General features: G+C 46.7%; 2 protein-coding genes across 2 annotated transcripts in view; one reads left to right on the top strand and one right to left on the bottom strand.

Annotated features, from left to right (window-relative positions):
- Positions 1-1,697, top strand: part of CASQ2 (calsequestrin 2) — a gene marked incomplete at its 5' end in the record, with an annotated part of 29,984 nt that extends 28,287 nt beyond the window's left edge. Inside the window, one exon of the mRNA XM_079548806.1 lies at positions 1,089-1,697. Coding sequence (XP_079404932.1) covers positions 1,089-1,295 — 207 coding nt within the window. The 3' untranslated portion in view covers positions 1,296-1,697. The remainder of the gene's footprint in view (positions 1-1,088) is intronic.
- A 13,229-nt stretch (positions 1,698-14,926) lies between these two features.
- The window catches only part of VANGL1 (VANGL planar cell polarity protein 1), a gene marked incomplete at both ends in the record, with an annotated part of 29,497 nt that continues 19,903 nt past the window's right edge, over positions 14,927-24,520 (bottom strand). Inside the window, 4 exons of the mRNA XM_079538320.1 lie at positions 14,927-15,187; positions 16,106-16,340; positions 18,354-18,486; positions 21,712-21,845. Coding sequence (XP_079394446.1) covers positions 14,927-15,187; positions 16,106-16,340; positions 18,354-18,486; positions 21,712-21,845 — 763 coding nt within the window. The remainder of the gene's footprint in view (positions 15,188-16,105; positions 16,341-18,353; positions 18,487-21,711; positions 21,846-24,520) is intronic.

Here is a 24,520-nt window from a genome sequence, read left to right as displayed (position 1 = left end):
AGGTTGTTCAGACCATAGAGAAAGCTCTGGGGAGACTTCATTGAGGCCTTCCAATTCCTAAAGAGAGCCTATAGGAAAAAGGAGGAGAGACTCTTTGGCAGGGAGTGTAGTGAGAGGACAAGGGGTAATAACTTCAAATTGAAAGAGAGTGGGTTTAGATTAAACATAAGGAGGAAATTCTTCACTATGGGAGTGGTGAGGCACTGAACAGGCTGCCCAGAGAAGCTGTGGATGTCCCATCCACAGAGGTGTTCAAGGCCAGTTTGGATGGGGACCTGGGCAGCCTGAGCTGGTGAATAGCAACTCTGCCCATGGTAGGGTTTTGGAACTGAGTGGTCTTTAAGATTCCTTCCAACCCAAATTATTCTGTGACTCTCTGATTCTAAATACGGTCTGGCTTTTTAAGAAGCCAGATATAAAGAGAATAAATAAAGAGAATTAAGTACCACTGACAAAGAAGTGTTGTGTGTAGCTATCATCTGACATATGGAAAGTTCTTGCTTCTGCAAAATCAAACACTGATAGAAAGAACCTCACAGCACCTCTGTGAAACAGGAGGCTGATCTTGTTTACAGAGAGAAAACAAAGAAGGAAAAGGAGCTTATCAAGGCATTTACTCAAGGAACCTATAGGAAAACAGAGAGACAAATCTAAGCTATGTTTTCTGTCTCTGGCTAATAGCTGCAATTTAGACAGCACCTTCTAACTGCATTTTAAACAACATCATCTCGTTACTCACCCTCACCTATCCAGTTTATGGAAGTAATGTAATGTAGGATTAGGAACAGGGCAGCAGGCTCACATCAAACACACAACAAACAGCACCAAAGGCTCCTGTAGACACTTCAGACAGTCCTACTTCTCGTAGTCAGAACCAATAGCACTTCATGGGGAGGGTGGTAGTCCCAGCATTCGGGTAGAGTGGTATTGTGGCTGCTCCTGCCCACGTGCTGTAGTAGGGAGGGAGCTAATGCCACCTCCAACCCTGCATCCCTCATATGGTCCAGTCCTTACCACAACATTAGCAACAAATCTAATCTCTTCCCGTGTAACTGAGGGTGGCTAATCCCTGTCACCTGTCTCCACAGGCTGATAGTGTCTGGATGGATATCAGGGACGACGATGACCTGCCCACAGCCGAAGAGCTGGAGGACTGGATAGAGGATGTGCTTTCTGGGAAGATAAATACTGAAGATGATGATGATGACGACGACGATGATGATGACGACGATGACGATGATGATGATGACGATGATGATGACGACGATGATGACGACGACGACGATGATGACTAACTGTGACTCTGTACAGTTTGACTTGTGGAGGCTGAGAGGCCTCCCCCTGTGGCAGGTCCCTTCATCAGAAGACCTGTGTTTGAGCGTCAGCAAGCACCGCCTGCTCCTCCTTTCCCCCTTGCCCCGCTCCCCCTGCCCCTGCTGGGACTCCCGGCCTGATTCTCAGAGGTGCTGAGCCACCAGGACTGCTACCTTGGTGGGTGGCACCGGCAGGTGCCCAGCACCGCTGTAAATCATGCCTCCGTAGAAAGGACAATAGGAATCTGTAGGGAACCTGCCCCAGTGCCCAGTGCAGGAGGAAAGCACCTGCATGCTCACTGCCAGAAGGACACAGGGAGCCAGTTTGTATTTTCCATGCTCATCAGCCCATCATGTACATCCAAAGACCAAATCTCACTCGAAACAGAGGGAAGGTCACTGTAAAGTTTAGTCCTTTCATTAAACAAAATGCCCTTTGCAGCTACTCTGCCAAGACCACTGGATCCTGAAAGTTCTGCTATTGGAGTGTAAAGCTACTTGTTAGCATACTAGGAGCAGCAAAACATTTGAGGGGGGGAAGACAGTTTTAGGAACGCTAGTTAGTGTTCCTAAAATAATTTTTAGTGATTCCATAAAGTGACAGTATATTTGTATCCGACAGAGGATGCAGAAGCCAACATCACAGTCCCTGTTTGACACGCTTTCTTCAAGGAAAAAGTAGAGTAAGTGCAGGTGGTTTTAGATGGGACAGCACAGCTTGCAAGTTCTTGAGCTTGGAAGTTTCTGAATGCTGGAAAGGCTGATGCAGGTCTGAGTCCAGACTCTTGAGGATGAAGATCACTGCACTGAGCCTGACTGTTGGTTCTTAATCTTGGGGAAACACTGGAGCTGACCTCAAACCAGTTCCAAACATCTGCAGCTGAGGTGGTGAATGTGAGATAGCACACTTCTGCCCAGAGAAACCTTCATAGGGGCTCACCCTGAAGCCTTCCTATCCCCCATGACCTTCCAGCTTTAGGTGACTTTTAACCAAAATTCCATGTAGCATCTTTTCCCATGACCAAGGTGTTAGGAGGCAACATATCCATCCAACCATACTAGATGCTGGATTAAGTGAGTTGGGCAATGAGCAATGAAAGCATTCAAGCTGGTCAACTTCTACATATTCAGCTGCAAATTCAATCCCTGCTTAGAGACTTGGATGTCCCATGGTAGCCTGTGAGAAACCTCTTCCACACTGAGGTGGAGCTCATGGCATCAGCTTGCAGCAAAGGGGGCCATGAGGTAAAGGGCCAGTGACTGAGTCCCAGTGAGTGCCGCTCCATCCATGTGCAGGTCACTTCAACAGCATTAGATCTCCCTGCTTTCCCATGCCAGCAGATTTCAATTGTCTTAGCTTCTTAGGTTTGACAATAGTGCAATGAATGGAGAGCTTGGAGATGCTTTATCTTTATAAATACTTTATAAATATGTTTTCCAGTAATTCAGACTTGGTAGCGGAGGTGAGATGTACATGTCCTCTCTTGAAACAGTCAAAAAACATTGTTCTGGTCTTTCTTAAGAAAACTGGCTTATGTCAGAGATAAGTGATGTTAGTGGAAATAATAGTGCAAGGAATAAGAGATTCAGTGCACGCTGTATGAAAATGAATCAGCCTGATGAGAAACAAGGTTTACACACCATATATTTCCTTCATTGGATAAGCTGCAAAGCAAGATTTTATAGATTTCTTTTTCTCCTTTACGTTGGTCAGTCTCTTTGTCTCTCTCTTTCCCTCTATACTTGAGCTGCAATAGAAATTTGAAGTTACTAGTATAAATTGGCTGAAGTACTGATCTACTTCTGTGTGTGCCATGTCCCCTCAGTGGGAGGCGCCAGCATGAAAAACACTCAGCTGGATGTCTACATACCTCTGAGAATGAATGCTGTGCCTACGTGGTAGATGGCTATAGGCCATGCTAGCTTCACACTGAGCATCTGACACTCAACTAGCACTTTTCAGGCACTATCTATTAGCATGATAGGACAGCTACGTCCTCAGGTTGGGTATTACCTGTGTTAGCCCTTTCTTATTTCTTTATGATGTATAAGCACTTTCTGGAAGACTTGAACCAAGCGTGTTTGGGGAGATCATCTGGGTGTTTACACCAGCGTGCACAGCGGTGAACAGCTCAGCCCCAATCCAAAGGATCTGGTGGAGACTTTGGGAAAGTTTGAAATGCAGTGTGCTGTCAGACTGGAGGTCCTCTCTCCAGATCAGAAAGGTGACCAGTGCTATCCCTCTGCTCTGCCCTTTCAGCTATTTCAGCCGGGAGAGAGGGAACAAGCTGAACTCAAAGACTCATTTACGCACATTAGTAAAGAGCAAGAACAGGCTAAACTGGCAGTTTAGTAGTCTCTTAGACTGTGATTAAGGGACAAACTCTGCTTATGTTGCTCACCTGAGAATAGTACTTGCATATCTTTACCTTGGAGATATTCCCAGGAGGAAAGCATGCGAGATTTCACTCTGTACATTATAACTTCCTTAGCAGCTCTGCAGCCCCAGATCAGTCATTGCTAAGTCCTGCCACTCTTGATAAACGTGAAGAATATACCAAGACTTGCTCTACTGCCTTTCCCAGCCAGCACTGCCCCTAGACACCCCAACTGCTTGGATACTTTCCTTGTATCCACTGCTCCCAGACATATTTCTAGTCTGATACACCTCTGTCCATATTCTCCAACGGACATAAATTAGGCAGAAGAAATAGACCCTGCAAATAGCATTGCAGATGTGTTCAGGTGCACAGGTGGTGGTTAACCTTATACAGATACTAGAAAGACCGAGCTCACGCTGCAGCCAGTAGGCTGGTGTTGGTGATTTATGGAGAATTCTCCCTGTGTTATGAGAAAAAGGGCTGATCATATGGCTGCCACTCCTCAATGGGGCCAGCACAGTTCTTGAAGTGGACTGCCCTTCTCTCTTCCCTCAGTCCCACGTTATGGTTTCCTTTAGTTCTCTTTGACCACAAAGGGGATCATTTTGTCTCCAGCTTTTACTTATGAAGCCAGAAGTGGCTAGTCTCTTCTTTTGGGATAAACCCATCAAAAATTAACAGGTGTTGCAAAAGAGGAAGGATTGCAGCAACGAAGAACAGCAGGTGGCCAAGGCGATCTCATTCACCCACAGCACCCAGGTTCACAGGGACTGAATGAGATACAGCTCCTCGTGAAGGAGCTGAAAGTTTGAATTTGAGTGTCTTCCTTCCAGGGACAGGTAAGATACCTGTGTGTTGTGGGTTACAGCTGGAGAGACAGGGAGAAACTCTGCACAAAACCACTGAAATAGTTTAATTTCCCAGTGCACTACTGGTGTGGATCCATACCCATACCTGCATACCTTACTCTTCTCCATCTTATGACAGTTACATCCAGAGAACTTGGAGGTGCAGTGGGCCACACTCAGTGTTTCTGCAGGTAGGTCTATTGGATGAGGGCAAAACAGAGTTCATCATCTTCATGTGTATTAAGACCAATTTAACTGGAATGTGAGATTACCACTTCAGTGAAAATACGTATTAGATCTATCAGAAGCACAGAGGAGGAAGCTCCTGCCGTTGCAGCAGGCCTAAGGACATCGCTGGAGAGACTCCGTGAACCAGAACTATGTCTGAGCTAATGTCAATTCCATGGGAAAGTTTCTGAAGGAGAAGACAAGGGTGGTACAGCGAAGTCACAGAGTGCTTCATATTTTCATGGTCAGCAGTTCTGCTGGTGTTTCTGAGAATAAGGGTGGTCTCCCATGCTGGCAAATTGGACACCTAGGCTGTTTCCCATCCTGAAGAGGTAGATATTGGCTGCTTCTCTGTGTCTGTCCACACATCATACATCAGAAATGATTCAGGGATTCATTACCAGGGCCAAACAAAAAACATTGCCTTTTATTCTCAATTAATTAAACAATTAATTAGACAGGAACATATCAATTTCTGGCTACTGAAGTCTTGCAGTCCTGTGACAATGACTCAGGATTACATCTGGATCTCTCTCTGCCTCAGCAAAACTTCAGGGAAGCCCCTTATAGGGCTAGTCACACACCAATGCCTGGACTTAGGAACCTGAAGAGGGACAACCAGTGAACAGGCAACAACGAACCAAGAAAGGGCAATTATCTTGGGTTAATCTGGCTGTGCCAGTAGGACTGAGTCCTATCTTAGACCCAAGACTTGTTACGCACTGTGCTGCAGCGTCTCCCGCTTATTCCCCAGTTCCCTCAAGACTGGTACCCCTGACACCCAACCTAGGCCAGCCCAGATCCAGGGGAATAACCCTTACCAGGTCTACAAGGTGCTAAACTGTTAAACTAATGAATAAACAAAAATTATTCTGCTACTCTGCCTGAGCATCAGATGAGTGGCAAAGCTTCAGGCATAAGAAATAAGCCTCAAGCAGAAGAAAAAAGAGTTAAACAAACAGACTTTTGACAGAGTAATTATCCCATACTTTAGCAGCAGTCTGAAAGCCAACCACCCACCTAAGAAGAGCAGCAGCCATCCTGACTGCGCCCTTCATTGGCCGTGGGTGGCAAATGTCTCGAACCATGGCCATGGGCAACGTCCTGCTCTGCTTGGGCTGGGAGGAGAACCTGCCTGCCTGTGCAACAAGAAACATGGGTAAAAATAAAACTATGCATGACCAGTGAGATTGGCCTGGAGTGGGATTTTGCTCTAAAATTCAAACCAGCGTGCCAAAGCCCACTCCTGCTAGTGACAAAGGAAAAGGAGTTATTGAATGACAGAAGTAACCAAGCGTTTGAAGAACAGTTTAGCCCCTGCAGAATGAAATCACTAAAGGAATTTGCAATGCTTCCCAGTCTAGTTACTGAATTACTAAGCCAGTTTCTCCAACTACTTTCAAAGCAAAATTATAATCAACCGTAGGATCTGGTATTATGAGTACTCAAGAATGAGCTTTTACAAAATAGAAGCTAAAAGATTTACAGATCTGTTTCACATCTGTGGTGCAGATTGAATCAGCTCCTTCTTGTTCCCTGTTTCAAAGCATGCTCATAGCATCTGACTTGTGCTAAAAGAAGGTCCAAAGAGCTGAAAGTTCTGAGTGTCTCTTAAAGTTCCACAGAGGCTGAATCAACTCTATTTTATCAAGAACTCCCTTCTCTTCACTTTTATGGAGTTATTATTCATGTAATCTTTTCAAGTATTAAAAAGAAGGACTGCAGAAGTCAAAGTATTTAAAAGCCTGATTTTTCACCTCAGGCAAAAATGTTAAAATTCAAAGAGAAGCTTTATGTCTAGAGAAATCTATGGTGTGTGATTTTGAAGCCTTTGTACATTCATATTCCTAAGGATGCTGGAGGGAAAGAACATACCCTGTCTTCTAAGGTCTCTCCCATCAACTTCTCACTGCCTCCTCCTCGTCTTACTGTTTCTCTTGAGGCTTTATTCCTTCTTCTGTACTAGGATACATAGCGTGGTGGCCACACTGAGCTATCCTAAATACTCATACACAAGTTATCTCCTTTCTTTCTCTCCTAAAGCTGCCCACCCAACTTCCAGGGACCAATTCTCCCTTCATCTGGGCCTTGGTCCCACCAGCACAAAACCTCTCTGCTCCTCCCGCAAGCAAGACCACAGGCTGCAGGAGGCAACACTGCTTCCCTGAGTTATTTGCATCAAGCCAAGTCATGCACAGAAGTGATCTCCTTCACTCATTTGGCTCTTCGTTCTGTGGGGGGAAGGAAGATCAGCTCTGGGTTTTGGAGGTGTCTGGCAGTTTTGCAGTGGACTCCAACCTGATCACTGACTCCTGTATAAACGTTGGTGTGAAAAAGAAAGGCTTCTCCAACTGCATTTTGGAAGGGCACAGGGAAACGGAGAGGAGAATGGGAAACAGTTTTATTTCTGTTGGAGGTACTCTCTGGTACAAGCTAGCAGCAGGGCTGTAAAATGTGTAACAGCACTTCAAAGCAACCAGGGTAACCTTATTCATAGTGATTTATGCATGTGCAATCACTGCACTAAACCACCCGTACCTCCACCTGGTCCCTGCAGCACGTGGGTTCTCACGTGAAAAGGGGATGGACACCCCTGACCCCACGGATTATTTGTCAGGCCGGAAAGAACTGTAACCTAAGCCCATCACCATCCCAGTCCAACATAAACTCAGGAGCAGTGTTGAAAGACAAATCAAAAGCACCGCTTGGACAACTCCCTCCATGCCTTCCTGTCCCACACACTGTTGCAGCACACACGACAGAGATCCCCCTCCTCTAGCATCATGCCCTGCCCAGAGTTCAGGGCCTGCCTGGCTGCCCTGGCTTTCCCTGCGAGGCCTCAGCTCAGTCCCTCTCCACACTTTCCCAGGGTTCAGATCTAGGGCAGGAGCAGCAGAGCCGATGCATAGAACCTTTTTTGAGGTTAGAAGCTCTGCTCATCACCACAGCTAGATGTTTCATCAAGCTGTTTATTTAGCTAATGTTATCACGACTTGAGGCACTGCTAGTGTTGCATGCAAGGCTCTGGAGCCAGCAAAGAGACGAATCCCTTTCTTTAACCCGTGTGTTACACACAGACCACACCTCTGCCCCATTTCTCCCCAGTGAATTCTCCGAAGGCAAAGTTCCCTCAGCACACGTAACCATGAGGCCTGGTCCCACCACCTACTACACAATCAGCAGACCTCCTCATGTCCTAGGCTACACTTCAGGGACCGCCTTGCTCAGCATCAGACACTTTACCTCAGCAGGCATTGCTGTGCTGCCTCGGGGCAGCCAAAGCCTTCAGGGCACTGCAAAAGGAGTTCCACCTTCCTAAACAACTCCAGTACCTCCCTCAGGAGCAAGGCGCTCACCTCATGGGCAGCACACCCAGCTCATCCACGCGCTGTTCCCAGTCACTGCCTCCTTCCCCATCTTGTCAGGAGTTTGTGTGGGCAGCACTTGCCCCAGCAGTGCGCCTGGGGCTCCCTCACACCTCAAGGACCCTCGTGACTCCAGTGAAAGATTTGGCCAACCCAGAGCAGCACCCTCAGCTCTAATTTCTGCTGAGCTTCATACCGCAGCCCCTTATGATTCAGATACCTGAGCTCTGGGCGAAAGCCAGGGGAACTGGTCCCTCTAGCAAAGCCTGTTTCTACCTTCAGTTTCCACAACCCATAGCTAGAGAGAGAAAGCACAGAGACCAACAGCACAAGAAGGACGTGAAGCTGTTGGAAGGGGTCCGGAAGAGACCACGAGGATGCTCAGAGGGCTCAAGTACCTCCTCTGTGAGGACAGGCTGGTACAGCCTGGAGAAGAGAGGAACTTTTTAATAAGAGCAAGTAGTGATGGGTAAAAGGGGAATGGTTTGAAAGTAAAAGAGGAGAGATTTTGATGTTAGGAGAAAATCCTTTACTCAGAAGGTGATGAGGCACTGGGAACAGGCTGCCCAGAGAAGGTGCAGACAGCGCAGGGCAGGACAGTGTTGCTGGGCCCCACCAGCAGGATGAAGGGACATGGATCAAAAGCAGAAATCAATGGAGAACAGGAGGCAGCACACCCCACCCCACCCTTCCTTCTTCCTTCTGGGCTTTGGTTGTTAGCCCAAACACCTTCCTCTCCCTCTAAGCACAGAATTACTTGTTGGGATGTTTCTCTCCACCAGTGTTTGTATTTTTAGCACTTATCTCAACAATTGCTACACTGTGTTTTTCACTGCTCCACAGCATCCTGTGGATTTTTCCAACAGCTCATAGAGAAGAGCTGCTTTGCATGGTGAAATGGTGAGAGCCCATGGGAGGGGCTGTCCTAAAGAGCAAGGTACCAAGGGCCTACAAGACATGGTATTTCAAAGTTCTTGGCACCACGAGGATGGGAGCAGCTGCGCCCACAGAGTGATTTCAAGGCAAGAAGCCCTTAAGTCATTTTTAGCAGAGCACACATCCATTGAGCAGGCTCACATCCACTGAAACAAGGAGGCTTTGCCTCAACACTCCTCCTCCCCACCAGATCCTAATAAAGGATTCAGCCACAAATCCTACACTTCATAATATATGAGCAAAGAATACAGCAGGCAGAAAAACCTGTTCCAGCCCCGGCCCCCCCACCACACACCCTCACCAGCTGTATTTGCTCTCCATCCTTGGAGATTTCAGGTGTTCAAAGCAGTCACCTACCAGTCTCACTTCAAGAGTGATAAATGAGTTTGCATTTTACTATGGCAGGGTGGATCAGAAAGGTCTGAAAGGAAGGTGACACAAGGCAGCCTCAAATAGGTTAACCCACATGTTTGCAGGGCCCCTCCCAGCCACAACTTAGGAATGCCTGGAGGCCAGAGCCCCTTTTCTTCTTTTTTTTTTTTTGTGTGTGTCTGAAAAGATAAGAGGAAAGAGTGGGACAATCAAATCTGGTTTCAGTTTATTTCCAGAATTTTACTGTACAAAATATGCAAAGTGTAAAACGGTTTTATGTTTCAGTTTAAAAACAACAAAAACCCATCCAGCTATAACTGAAGAGAACCCAGCTTGGAACAGAACGACTTACTAGACGAAACCCACAGTGCATTAATGTCACAGACACCAGGAATTTGCTTATTTAAGTCCATGATTAGAAAAGAACTGAAAGACCATGTACCACTGCAGTTAAAGTCACATGTGCAAAAAGGAGGGAAAAAAAAAAAAAAAAAAAAAAAGAAATGCTGGTTAGTGTCTGTTAATTAGAAAACCTTGGCAAAACCCACCTTACTATACACAGTATGTGTAGAAAAGGAGTATTACACAGTGATCAAAAAGGGTGCAAGAAGAGAGCTGGCTCCCATCCCCTACCCCAAGACACAATAACGCTGAATCAAAGAAACAGGCACAGAAGAGTGTAAGATCCCTTCACAGCTGGGTCTGTGCGGGCAGCAAGCCGCAGCATCCCCGTGTGCAGACAAGAGATGCTCCCAAGCCCTGTCAGCACTGGTGGAAACTGCCAAGGGAAGTCGCTGTGGGGTAGCAGAGCACACCCACAGCATCATGCACTGCCCACGGGGCTGCACTGCAGCACATGGATCACACACGCTGCCTCTTGGAGGAAAACAGACAGGCAGATAAACTGGTGATGGGGGGGGACCCATCTGGAGTAAACTCAATGAGATCCACACCAGTGGTCGGAAACAGCAACTTTTGGTCACCATCTACCTGAGGCAGCAGCCCAAGCACATAAGGATGCACGTTCCTAAAGGAGACTTCAAGGCTCAAAAAAAGCCCTCTCTTTTAGGAGATTGCTTAAAAAAAAAAATAAACCAAAACAATCTGATCCCAAGAGTGCTTCCTTCTTCACAATTCAAACACTGAACCACCAAGCTTGGCTCAAGGCTTTAGACAAGCACAATGCATACACCTATATAGAGAGAAGCACATCCACGCACAAGCTGAATGAGAAAACAGACATCTGTACAAACATCTCAAAACACCTCTTGGACGGCAGGGCAGAGCTGAGCAGAGCCTGGGGCCAGACGGCAGCATTCTTTAATAGACTGCAAGATTTTTCATTTTACCTTTTTAAAAAAAGAGAAGATTGAAAAGTTTCTGTGAGCAGGATGAAATTGGCCTGAGTAGGTTTCCACATTTTGCATAGTATAGATCTTTCCAGTTTCTTCACTAACGAGTGTTGGAACATGCACATCTCAAACAAGACTTTTACAAGCTACTTCTGCATGGCCAGTTTTAGAAACTGCTTCTCCACAGCTTCTGGCATGCTTAGAAACAGTGGAATCCCTACACTTTGTGTGGAGCATCCCAAAGCAAAAGAGGAAAAGCTCTTTGCGGGTTCCAATTTGTTCAGCTCTCTCCCAGACTTGTGTCCTACCCCAAGCTGTCTCAGGCTCCAAGGCCAGCACCTCACATCCCACCCGGTATTTGTTCCTCCTCAGCAGGAAACTCAATTGAACACAGCCAGTAAGGTGGAGTGACTGGATCTGCTGGCATGAAGACTTCAGAGGTAGCACAACACCAGAGGAAAAGCTGAAATCTGTCTCCAAGATGCTGCTCCAGAGCGGATTTCTCCTGCTGCCTTGAAAGAGCCAAGCACAACCCCAGAGCAGGGTATACTCTGGAGCTGACCTTGCTCTGCCACTCTTCCATGCAGAGTACACCTTCAGCAGATACTCTGCTGCATGCAGGGTGTGTGTTTGCCAAGGTCTACTACCCTGTGCTCTTAGAAGCTGCGAGAAATCCTAACTTTCCACTCTTCGGCCATGAAAGAGAGTCAGCCTTTGTGAAAACCCACAGTCATTTCCATTTTCCTTGAAGCAGCTGAAAGTCTTTGTTGCATCTGGTTTAGGAAGATCTCAGCATGGTTTTGGATTTAGGCTGTAACAAATACGAGTCTTTAAACTGCCTGAGCAGCATACTTGAGAATCACACATGGAAAAGAGGAGTGGGCCAACACAGCACTCTACTGAATGGTGCAGCATAAGGTCCTCCTCTGAGGGGCATGGGCTCAGCCTTCACTACAAACAGGGTTATCTCAAAAACCACCCATTTCTAAAAATCACTTCTCAATTAGATAAGAGCATACAAGCTTGGGCGACAGGAGGGAGATTAACACACAAGAAGATGGTGCAGAATAGGAGGCATTTGGAGAGAAGCAGCCTGTGCTTGGCTGGCAAACTGTACAAGCCTTATTTACGCTCAACTCTTGGCAAGCTTTCCAGGAGTAAGGACTGCAGGATTTGGATTCAGAGCTTTGTTCCCTGTGACTCAATTCTTACTCATTAGCTGGCTAGAAACAGAATTAAACAAACCAGTCTGCTCTCACTGCTTAGGATTTTTACAAAGAGCCTGAGTTCTTACAGACTCCGCAGATCCATATGTGGATTTCAAAGCACTTCGTGATGCACTGAGTTTAGCCCACAACAGCCCACTGAGGTAGGTATGATCGTGGTCCCTTGATTTTGCATGGGGAGGGGAAACAAGCCCACAAAGAGAGAGCCAGAGAAATAAAAAATCATTAAAAAAACCTGGGAATACCCAGGAGTTCAGATTCCCTTATAGACTGTTCTCAGCTTGGAACAGGTTGCAACTCTGCAGTAAGCAGCCTGTTTGAGAGGTGAAGCTCTCTCCTTCAGATTTTATCATTCACCTCAACACTGGGAAGAGTGCTTAAAGCAGGAGCTGACAGCAGAGAAGGTAGCACAGATTAGGAAGCAGATCCAGAGTGAGCATGTCTTGCTTCCATCTGGCTTTCCATGTGCTTAAGGATTCAATGCAACTAAGGATTAAGACATGAGTTTCCTGAGCAGACACTGTCAGACAGGCCAATCGTCGGGGAGAGGAAATCCTGGGAACGGAAGGTTTTATGGAGCAGTGCCCTAACCAAGGTGCTCCCATGTGTAGGGCACACCCAAGCCCCCGGCACAGCAGTTCTCTCTCTGGCTGCACACATCCAAGCTGGTTCAGCCATAAGCAGAAGTGCTTTGTAGTGCCCGTGCTACTCCCAGTCTCTCCTGCCCTGGCTGGTAATGTACATCATAAAAAAACAAATACATACACCTTCAGGAGAGCTATGTGTGAGATACTGTATGCTCCATCACCTTTTTGTTTGTTTTGTTTTTAAGGAGGGAATAAATCTGTGTTTTCCCAAACTAAAATACTGCAAAGGCCACACTCAGTAAAAAAATCCCTGTACAGACACAGACTGCAAGAAAGTCTGACCTAGAAAGAAACTCAGGCGTTGAGTTTAGACAAGGAAAACTCCACCTACTTCTCATCCTTGAAGGGGCATAGATAGGCTTGGTCTCATCACGCACGTTTTGTTTCTTCACAACCAATTCTGACACATCACACAGAGGCCACAGGATGGAGGTGAGTATTACACATTCAGACAAAAGCTGCCAGCAGCGGGAGGCCACACAGACCATGGGTTATACTTGGCTGGGGGAATCTCCACCTGGGACACTCCCTCACCAGGGAGCTCAGGTGGCTGGTAGCTCCCTCAAACCCAAGAGGACCAGCTGGTGCTGCTGGACATGTGGCTCCTTCTCAACTACCACTGCTGGAGCAGGGAAGCAGCCCAGTGGACTGATGATGGAGCCCAAGGAAGGCCTGGGGTAGGCAAAAGAGGCTGTAGGAAGCTATCATGGGCCACCACAGAAGATAAAGAAGTGAATGGCATTGGGTGTACCTCACTAGCAGGGCCCTTTGCAGTAAGAGATCTCCATGGAAGGCAGGTTGGCTCATGCTAGATACAGATCTTTTCATGGCAAAAGACTGGGCAGGATGAATCCGGCATTTCTACTTGAATCTGTCACCACAGATCAGGGCCTCTAGGAGGGGCCCACCTGAAGACGAGTCACCGCCAGGCCCAGAGGTGGCTCTGGAGTCACACAATGCTCATAACTAGCATCCAGACAGGCTCATCTTACAAAGAAACCTTTCAAATTAAGAGCTAAGCACCTCTCACAAGAGCAAAGAAGCAGCAGGCCATCCTGGCACTGAGAACGGAGAGACCCCCACAGCAGAAAAAGGCCAAGAAAGGTAGGCAGGTTTTCAGCACTCAGACCGTTTGGTATTTCCCAGCTTTGTTGAAGGCGGGGAAGGATGCACTGCAGCATTTCAACATCACGGCAGTTCTTCAAAGCAAGAGGGGGACAGTAGAGCCAGCCCTTTCCTGGCTCCACTCTTTGAGGAGGGAAGCGTTTTTGCTCGTCTGTTTTCCAGACACACTGAACCCCTTGGATATGGAGGGATACATTCCTGCATGCTTTCTTCTTCCCCTCTGCAGGGCTGCAGACGTAGCAGTGTCTGTGATGCATCTGAGAAGGAGCCAGCTACTTACCCACCCTGTGCAAATGTGCAGCCCCCGCAGGTGTGAGAGGAAGAAGGGTAAGGCAGACCCCGAGGGCACTGGGGCTAGAGAAACACGTTTTGAAAGCAGACTGGGGAGCTTTGGAGAGCCTGGCAAAGGAGAGGGACAAATACTGAGACAAAAGAGGCAAAAGTGGCATGCAGAACTGTTTCCACTAACAAGCATTGCTAAAAAGAATTTAGAAGAGCAGCAAGATGGGGTGATCCAGGTTGACACAAGCAACTTCACAGAGACAGAAACAGACTGCAAAACCATCCCACTATGTTCACACAGATCCAGCACTGATAAGAAAACACACAGAGAGTAGGAAAAAAAAAATAAACAGATCTTCAGTCTTACTTATTATGTAGCTGACACAAGGAAACCTCTCACACTCCCTCACTTCCACATGAAAAGAAACTGTAAGTTCTCTCTGTACAAGCAGACTTCTGTAGTGGAGAGGTGAGCAGCCTGTTTTCAGGAGAAACAGGTAGCAAAAGCACACACACAGAGTGTAAGGCAGCATTCCAACAGAAATACAGACATTGCAACTGTGCAGAGAAAGAGAGCGTGAGATTCACAATATGCCTGGAAAGGGGAAAAAAAAATCTGTTCTGTCTCCAAGGCTGAGCTAACCAAGCCAAGTCACCCTGTCGCCTCTTAAGATATTCCTTTCTAGATAAGATATCCCAGCTCCCTCCACCCCTTTCCAAATAAAGTGCAGATGGTCAAATATTACTGGTCCATCATCTGCCAGTTTCAGTCAGCATTGGGGAAATAAAACCCAAAAGCAGAATAGTGAAAAAAAAAAAAAAAATTCCAAACAACCCATCCTCAAAATCCCTTAGACTGAAGTCTCGGACTGTAAGCGAAGGACAAATTTATGAGATTTAGGGTCTATGAACTCTTCAGAGAGTTTGATGAAGGGAATTTTCTTCACATTAGCAACAAGGCTGAAGTCCAAGCACTTGAGGACAAAAACAATTCCATCTTGCAACCCACTTGTGACTGCTTCCTCGCTAACGAGTGTCCACTGCTTGGAGAACCAGCGATCCCTGTCGTACTGGAGGGTTGGGCCGGGGCTGAGGTAACGCTCCAGGAATGCCTAGTAAGAAAGTGAACACATTAGCACCGGGGAAACAGCAGCCCCATGACTCTGTCTGCTTCCACGCTCTCTTCCTTTCTCTAGATACAGCTCTGTGAGCATTGGCTTGCAATGCAGGAAGTTATTTCAGCTTCTGGGCTTCAGGAGACATCTGCTCCCCTCTCCCTTGCTATCTTAATGGCAGCAGAACCACCCCCTTGCACCTCTGAGGAAGATCCCATGTGGATCCCAGTGAAAGGTCCACCTCTGTTTCTTCACAGTATTTCCACACTCAGCACAGAAAGTCCTGGGTAAATTCCCAAGAGTGAATTACTGCATTTTTGTCCTTGGGTTGTGTTCTCCAGCAAGGTGGTTGTAGGATGCTATTAGGGAGGAAGGAGGACACTGAGGACCACGTGACCCATCTCCCTCATCATTCAGTCCCTCCCTGCATTTGCAGTTCAGCATTCAGGGTGTGAAGCAACAAAATGACATCTGACCAGGCAGACCACGAGTTACAAACACTGTCAGACAGATATTTAGGCTATAAATAGCAGCAGTCCAAAATGCAGCAGCGTGGAGGAGATAAAAAGAAGAAAAATGTCATTTGCAAGTTGCTATCTCCATCAGTCAGCCAGCTGGGAAAACTGCCCATGACTCAGGGCCACCACCTTGGACACTTCTTTGATACTGACTCCAGTGCTGAACTGGATATCAGAACAAGCAGCTAATTATCTCATGGGTACTTTCAGCTGAAAAGAAAAAGGTGCTTCAGAGGAAACACCACTTCCTGATGCAATCTACAGAGTGCTGACTGCATTACAGAGAGCAGATATAAAAACCTCCACTCGCTTTCCCCAGCAATTCCTTGCCCTGTGCACACACACGTGCTGTCCCTTTATCCTTCCTACCCTACACTAGGGTTAAAGAGCACGTTACCTTTGGTGTCATGTTATTTGTGATGCAGAAGGACAAGTGTTGCAGGATGCTCTCCATGCTGTGGTACTGCTGCTGGCGGGTGGTACGAAGGTACTTCTGCAGAGCTCTTGCCATGGACGGGAAGATCGCCTGGGCTGCTTCTCGAGAGTCCATCATCTCTCCTGGAGCTTTTTGCTGTTCCTCTGCCTGGAGGCGTTTGATATGAGTGAAGGCCTCTTCTACTGCAACCACAAGCCTGCAGAAAGAAAACCAGCACAGCAAGAGTCACAACACCAGAGGTAGAATGGGTCTGTAGTTAAGGCAGAGCCTGGGAGTCAGGATTTGCAAGCTCCAGTTCCTATCTCTACCACTGACTCACTGTCTGCCATACAAGTTACATAAAATCCACTCCGCTGACGATCTGTGAGGTAAGACAGCAGCTCTTCCTTTCTTGCCCAAGCCATCCAGAAACTGAGGGTCATAAACCAGGATTAAGGCTTTAAAAGCCTGACTGTCGTACTTGGTTCTGCCAACACAGCATAAACATCAGTTACACGACTTAACAAGACACAGCTGCCCTTGTGTTTTAAGGCATATCTTTGGAAACGGCCGTTCCAGCATGCAGTGCAGCAGCTTGATGTCAGGAAGAGGCTGGCTATAAACTAGCATGACCCAGGATGCAGAGTGCTGTAAGACTGTGCTCACCAGCTGCGGCCTGCTCTGATTTACACCAACTGGGAACAGACCTTGCATTTCAGGATGACTGCCCTGTAACTCTCCAATGAACAATGATGAGGTCCCCATCTACCCTCCTAACACTGCAGCCAAAGACATCCTCTGCAAAGCATTCCTGTGTTGGCACAGGTGAGCAAACACAGAGAACGCACCATAAAAAGGCAAACATGCCAAATGACACTTGCAAGCCCAGCAGAATTTAACTAGTCGGAGACTATGCTGCAGTCAATGGGGAAAAAGCAACAGCAATGGAAGAGCCACCCGACAAAATTATTTTGCCTCTCTAGACAGGATGTGTTTCACACTCAAGTCACCAATTACTGTGACCTTTATGCTATTACCCAATGTACAGCAAAGCTAGGAGAAGCTGCCTCAGGACAAGCAGTGGTACAGAACACTGCATTCAGGCTGTATACAAAGAACAGCACAAGAATCCCTGACCCCTGTAAGTTTTGTTTAATTTGACTGGGGGAACAGTGGAAATCAGTTTTTAATCTCTTTGTGTCCTTTTGTTGCAGCTCTGACCTTCCTTCTTTGTAACATCTGGCATGCTCTTCTAGTGACTGATGGTTTTGCTCTGACTAAGCAGCTGCTCTAACCAGCCTCATCAAGAAAGAGAGACATGCACACATTAGAATGCTATATTGCATAGAAAAGAAAATTTAAGATCCTATTACCCCATGGCTGGAAGAGAGCCTGACCAACTGCAGCTACAGAGCATAGGTCAGACCAAATCAGGCTAGAGGGACACTGTGCCAGCACTTTCCCAATGAAATATAAGCTGCCAAAATAAAACACAATACAAGCCAGCTCCATCCAGTTATGGCACATTCCTTCCAAACACAGGGGTGCCTGTCTGTACGCAGCTCCCCTCAAAACGTTAGGTGTGTTAACTACAAACAGTAATTAGGTTCTCAAGCAAACAAAGGCACAAACTCTCTGGGATCACCTCACCAAAATGTTAACTCCACAGACTAAGTGTGACTACAGAAAACACCTATTTATTTCCAAAATAAAACAGAGGCAGTCCTGGTCATGCCTTTCCCCTCCAATTCATTACTAGGAAAGACAGGCAAACTGCCCCTTTTAGTTGCCTGTAAAAACATATTCTTTCCTCTCCCACAAAGAGGCAATACCAACTGTTCCACCAGCTCTGCCCTTGAATTACTTGAGCCAAGATGACAAGCCTGAGCACAGGGGAAATAATGGGATTTCCTACAGCAAGTAACTATGGATTTGTCAAGCACTGGACTGTTCCCTAATCCGTGACATCACATTAGCTTATCTGGCACAATATACACAAGCTGTGCTTATGTATTTTCTTCAGATAACTCTAGTTTTCAAGCTGTCACTGTCCCTTGTGCATCTGGGTTTCATATGTTCGCATACCGCAACAGATTTACAGCCACCCCCCAGCCCTTAATCAAAAATCCCTCTTCTCTGAACAGGCTCAGCAAGTCTATCATGACTGAGCCTCTAAAAAGCATCAGCTGAGCCGCACTGGGGATCACCCCTGGGGAAAGGACACCTTTACCTTGCACGACGCTTTTTGACTCGGCGCTCGTGGTCGGCCTCCTCGTAGTAGAGCTCATTGTGGCTAGAGTCCCTGCGCCGGGCTGCGGCTGCGATCATGGCACGGGACTGCCCTGAGGCGTTGTTCCCTGGGCCTTCCGCAAGAGGAGACAAGAAAGGCGGGCATTACTGTCACAGAAGTGAGCTGGGAAAGAGCAGTACCACAAAGCATCTGCCACAGGTGTGCCACAACTCTGCCCCTACCCCGTCTACACAGCTGGGGCTATAAACGCTTCCCCAGCCTTCATGAGCTCTGTAGAAACCCCGCTGGACGGCACGTGCTTGGAGAGGAGCTTTCTTCCTAGCTCCAAGGATGACAGCGGAAAAAGAAGTTAGTAGGGATCTCAAACAAAGACAGGTAAGATACGCATGCCAAGGATGCAACTTACCATCCATTATATGTGCTTTCAGTTTGACAGCAAGAACAGCTGCAACGCCCCACATTTCAGCAACAAGACAATGTGAGAACAGAAGAAACATGGCGTTGGAAAGAGAAGAAAGACAAACACAAGAACATCAAGAGACATAGATATGAATGAATGAAAAACAAAGTTCAGGCAGTTACACATGGAAAAGAAAAGCAGGATACAGAGACAACATAACCACCTTCAGACAAAGTTTTGCAGAAGGGTAGATGCTTTCTGAGCAACAGATGTGCTACAGGTTAGGCTGTGCACCCAGCAACTCCAGAGCAGCGTCTGCTATCAGAGCTTCTATTGCTTCTATTCCCTGAACAGGTAATCTATGAACTGGTCTTGAGCACTCCAGCAAAAGAAAGAGGAGTTTACAAGACCTTAAGTAGTGACCATACAGTGCAGGAACAGCCTAGGAAGCTCCCAGCTCTGGCTGTTTGGCAGAGATGTGGTAGAAAGGGAGAAAATGTTACTCTCGATGAGTGTACCAACTCTTCTACCCAATAGAAGATAAAGAAAGGAAGCCTAAGACAGTCTCCAAACCACTGAGAGCTGTTTCTCCAACTGCTCTTACCTGGCAGTGACTAAGGCCCATCAATTGCACAGACATGCTTAAATTATTCTGCTTATGCAAAGGCAGCTTTTATTTATTTTTCTTAAAAATCACAAACAACATTTCCAAGACAGAAGCCTGAAGCTCAACAGTAGGAAGACCCATCATTTAAACAGATGGCTCCTAAACTTCAAACTTTGTTTCACAGACTTGAAATGGAGAATACTACTCAAGGGAGACACTGGTTCCCAAATTTGGGTTAGAATTATTACAAGCCTTTTTGACTATGCCTGGTGATGGAAATTCAGGTATTGAAGGTAAGCCTCCCCACTCTGTATAAGATTACAGCAAGATGTTTTCCCTTCCTGGCTGCTACAACATCAAATACAAAAGCTGCCAACAAATTAAGCTGCTTAATAGCGTTACTGTTTTTTCACACAGAGGGTGTAAAAGGCTGTCAAGACGCCAAGGCGAGCTGCAGCCAGAATTACACTCCTCTTTGTAAAGAGGATGGGAATGATTCTGAAGAATATGCCTCTAAGCCTGAGATTTCCACATCTACAAAGGCAGAAGTGTTTCACAAGGAACAGACCAGGGATCCTGTACTGCCCCAAAATGGAAAGTGCAAGTTTTAAGGCCCTACCAGGCTCATCAGATTGCCGTTAAGAAGGCCTGGTCAGCCATATCTGGAGCTCATTTCTGGTTCCTTATATTTCAACTAGTTTCGGAGTTGCTAACTCACAAAACTTCTAATGCTGTAACTGTACTGACAGTTTTTCCTCCAAGCTTGAGGTACCCCAGTAACTGCTACAGAATCAGGCACCCTGCTATTTCTTAAAGAGATGCTGCACCAGAAGCAAGCTGGTAATGGGAACAGCATATCCTGCAGAACAGTTTGAATGGTGCACAGACACTGGGATCTGGCAGCTCTGAATTTCCAAACACAGGGCCTCACTGAGAATGAGCAACTGGAATGCAAGATCTCACTCCTAGAAAAGTGCAGAACAAGTTGTGTTACTTCTCTCTTACTGAATTAATTCTTTCCCGCCTCCAAGCTTCTTCACTCCAGGAAGCAGAGGACACGGAAGAAGCCTGCCCCTCTGCCCCCCTCCTGCTCCCTTTCACCTATCCTCTGCCAGAAATGAGAGATCTCTGTAAAGATCTTAAACCTACAGTTGATTTTATGGACTCTGCAGTGCTGCATCAGGTTTGGGGAAAAACTAAGAAAAAGGCTTTGAAACTTCTAGAGCTACCAAAAATACAAAAATTAAAAAAACCAAAATAAATAAAAGACATCATAGCCTTGTTAAGGCAAAGGAAAAACCCAAGACATGTGGCTGCATTGACTGATGTTCACATTTCAGTGTCTACAGCACACACAAAGCCACCTAGACCAGCTAAGTCCTTTCAGTTCCTTCCTGCTCTCAAAGCCTTTCAATACAAACCTATTTATATGCAGGACTTAGCACATCTTGCCATGGGATTTCAGCCATGCCTCACTGAAGAAGCTGCCCCATACAACTTCCATGAAAGCTCTTCCATCAGAGAAGTGCACACTTTTATGAAGGCTCAGATGGCTGGGCACAGCCTGCTTATCAAGCCTAGCTTTTACTGACAGAGCTTCAGAGTGCCAAATGATTAAGTCCAGTTTTCACTGCTTTAAGTGCCCTCATGGATCCACTCAGCCATCATCCCACACATACCCTCAAGCCCAAGAGCCTGAAACAAGTTTGCAGAACAGTAAGGCTCCATGGGGATAGTTATCTGTCCTGGCATTTTCCCGCAAACTGCTGAGCATCACGATGACTTGGAAGCACAGCCAAGCATAAGACATGTACAGCTAATTTACTGCTAAGGCTGCAAGCCTGATGAACATTTCTTTCCCTGTCAACTGCTGCTTACACAGTTGCTCCTCCCCACATTGGTATGAACCTCCTCAGCTTTCCTGAAGGCTGCCCACAGCATCTGTGCAGTGAATGACTGGGGAACAGATCTAGGTTAAAAGTTGCGTTTATTGTACTAGCACAACCAAGGAGATGACCTAAGGGTGACAAGAAGCAGAGGCTGCCCAAAGCAAGCAGTGGTGCCAAGAAACTCTGTCAAGCCACGTAATCATTAAGCCTGACCCAAAACTTGGCTGTTTTCACCTGGCAAAAACAAAAGCCTTTTTGTGGGCTAAACACATCTGTAAAGTCATCTGGAACCAGCAACCCCAGCACCCTTTGGAAAACTTCCAGCAAGAGACAAGGATTTGGCAAAGCAAAAAGGTGAGAATGCGTGCAAACAGAGCATAAGGCCAACACAGCCCTTCCCTATCCCACCCGTTCTCAGAGACTACATTTCACCTCACCTACCATCAACATTGTAGACTTTCAGGCCAGCCATGTGTTTGGCAGCACGGGATTTGGAGGCTGTTAACAGCGCTGGGTTGTAGACGGGGAAATCTCTGTAGTAATTTTCCAGAACCACCAATGCAGCTCGCTGGATGCTAGAGGAAAAAGAACAGGAGTAGATAAATTTGCAGAATGCAATAAGGTCTTTTATTTCTTTTTAAAATACTCAGGCTCTCCATAGGACCTAAAAACTTGTCTGGGATGCTAGTAATGTCTCTCCATGCCTCAACAGGAGGACGATAGGAAAGCCCTGAGCAAGGGCAGAGTGTCAATGATGTGCCAGGCCACCTGCAGCACGGCAAAACGCAGACAGTGCTCAGCTCCCCGGCATGCCCAGGCCAGGGATCAGTGTGTCCTGCTGGCTTTGTGTGGCCAGCCTGTACAGAGGGACCAGCTCAGTGCAGATGCTTTTCCATTTGAGTCATTTCCAGCCGCACCTTGCAGCTTCTCAGATCTCCTCCATCCAAGCTTTGACAAGAGCCCAATCTTACCAGCTCTCGCAGCATGATAAGATCGTTGCCTTAGGAGCACAGCTACCTGAGAATGAATTATCCCAGCAGCGCCTGTTAAATCCCAACTAAGGGACAGAATCGAGGCAGCATCACACTTCATTTCATTTGGAACCCACAAAAATTAAAAGGGAACTGCCAACATATTTGTTGGCAGTTATTTGTGAAGTTCACACTTACCAACTAAGCCTGTCATAAGGAAAGCAACCAAGTACTCTCACACATGTTACAACATAGAGGGGAAAAAAAAAAAAAAAAAAAAAAAAGAAGAATAGTAATGTGGGAAAACAGACATGAACAAATTAAAACCTACATTCAATTCTCATCACTGCCACTGATTCAACGTGTGCTCCCGGAGGAGCAATTTAATTTTCCCGTGCCTTGTGCTAATATTAACTCCTACATCACACCGCAGTAATTCAACTCTCACACACTACCTCTGTCACTCTCACCATCTCGTTGCCCATCTCCCACCCAGCAGCGAATGAAGTAGAGATGCAGTCCATCTACAAGATGCTGGGGAAGACAAACAAATCCAGACTTGCTCAGTGCGTACCTTCCTCCTTTACTGTTATGGTACAGCGTCATCTGTTTTGTTAGCTGTACACTTTTAAGATGATCAGTTGAGGTTTTAAAGCAAATTCCACCTTTAGGACAGATGCGTAACACCCCACCACACTAACTACAGTATCCTCTGGGAGCTTTATTCTCCAAATACCAGTTCTAAATACCATATCAGATACGTTAAAAGCAATTTCATTTAAGCACTCGGCTAACGATATGTAATGAAGGCCACTGTTTATCAGGGAAATAATATTCCTTTAACACAGACCTGCAGATGGACAGCCCCCACCCACAGCCAGTTTATTTCTGTCTGCCCAACTCCTGATTCCTACTGTGGATTTATTGCAGCTCCAAAACAAAATTTCACAAAATAAATCAAAGCTGCAGCATATATTTTCCCTTCTGCCTGTACTCAAACACGACTGAGTTTTTCCATGTCTGCTTCCCAGGAAGAAAGGTGAAATTTGATGAGCTTTGTCGCAAACTGTAACATTTAGAAACAAGATGATAAAAACAAGAACAGTTATGCCTTGGCAGTGCAGGGCTCCAGTCTCAGACAGCATTGGGACATCAGTGGCAGCAGTGGAAATTTCTGGGAGGTGCTCCACTGGCCAGCTGGCTCTGCTAGGGCTTGGGAGAGCATGATGCACCTTAATGCACACACATTTTCCCTGAGCTCCACAGAGACTGTTATCATGACACCAGTTGTTCCTACCCCTCAGTGACTTACCTAGCCCTCTGATTCACTGACACACATGCACCCATAATCCAAACACGATCAAGCTGTTACATTGCAAAACTCAGCCGTTGCTGCCCCGAATATTAAAGCCCTGTTATTTTCTACTGATGCAGTTTCCTAAATTTCTATTTAGGAAATCTCTGGCTCCCATGCAATTCATCACAGGCCCACCAGGTGAGGGGGGCAGCTGGCCTCGGACTCTTCAAACTCTTTTTTAAAGAAAAGAAGAAGTAAAGAGAAGGTGCTGCAGCTGAGAAAATTAGAAGGTTGACCATAATTAGCCAGGGTGAGGGGAAGGCTGAATCAGAGCCTTCTGGGCAGCGTTGCTTAACCTTTTCACCCACATCAAGGGGAAACCTCACCCTGCTGCAAGTGGGAGCTGCAGAGCAGCAAGCAGCCCTACAAGCGATGTGGCCATCCCTGGCACAGCAGAGGGACCCAGCTCACTTGGGCACCCCAGCAGCCCCCAGAAACAAGCTAAGGAAGCCTCGGGCCTCCTGCAAAATGCAGCTCTTTGGGATTTTCCACAGCATGCCAGACCCTCTCCTGCCCCAGCAAACAAGGTGCTTCAGTGGCAGCCTCCTTCCCACCCACCCACCAGTTCCTCCAGGAATGGGAACTGGCAGCTGGCCCACAGCCCGCACTCAGATGCCTTTCCCTGCAGAAGTGTCTCAGGAGGAGCTCAGCACCGTATCCACCCACTGCATCCATTCGCTCTGTACTTCAGCAGATGAAGGCCTCCTGTATGCACAATTTCAAAAGAATGGGGAGAGGTGGGAGGAAAAGGAACAGAAAGTTTCAATACCAGTCTGTCCATTTAGGGAAGGCCAAAGCAAGTACCTTCCTTATGTCCTGCAAAGAGCATCTGGCAGCCAAATGTAATGCAGGCATAGCAACAAAATACCAGAGCCCAAAAAAGCAGATCAGGATGTGAAAAGCACTTTCAGGCAACAGAAAC

The sequence above is a fragment of the Tetrao urogallus genome (genome assembly GCF_951394365.1).
Source record: "Tetrao urogallus genome assembly, chromosome: 1".
NCBI lineage: Eukaryota > Metazoa > Chordata > Aves > Galliformes > Phasianidae > Tetrao > Tetrao urogallus.
The sequence above is the reverse complement of the archived record's forward strand: the minus strand, read 5'-3'. Positions and strand labels throughout refer to the sequence as shown.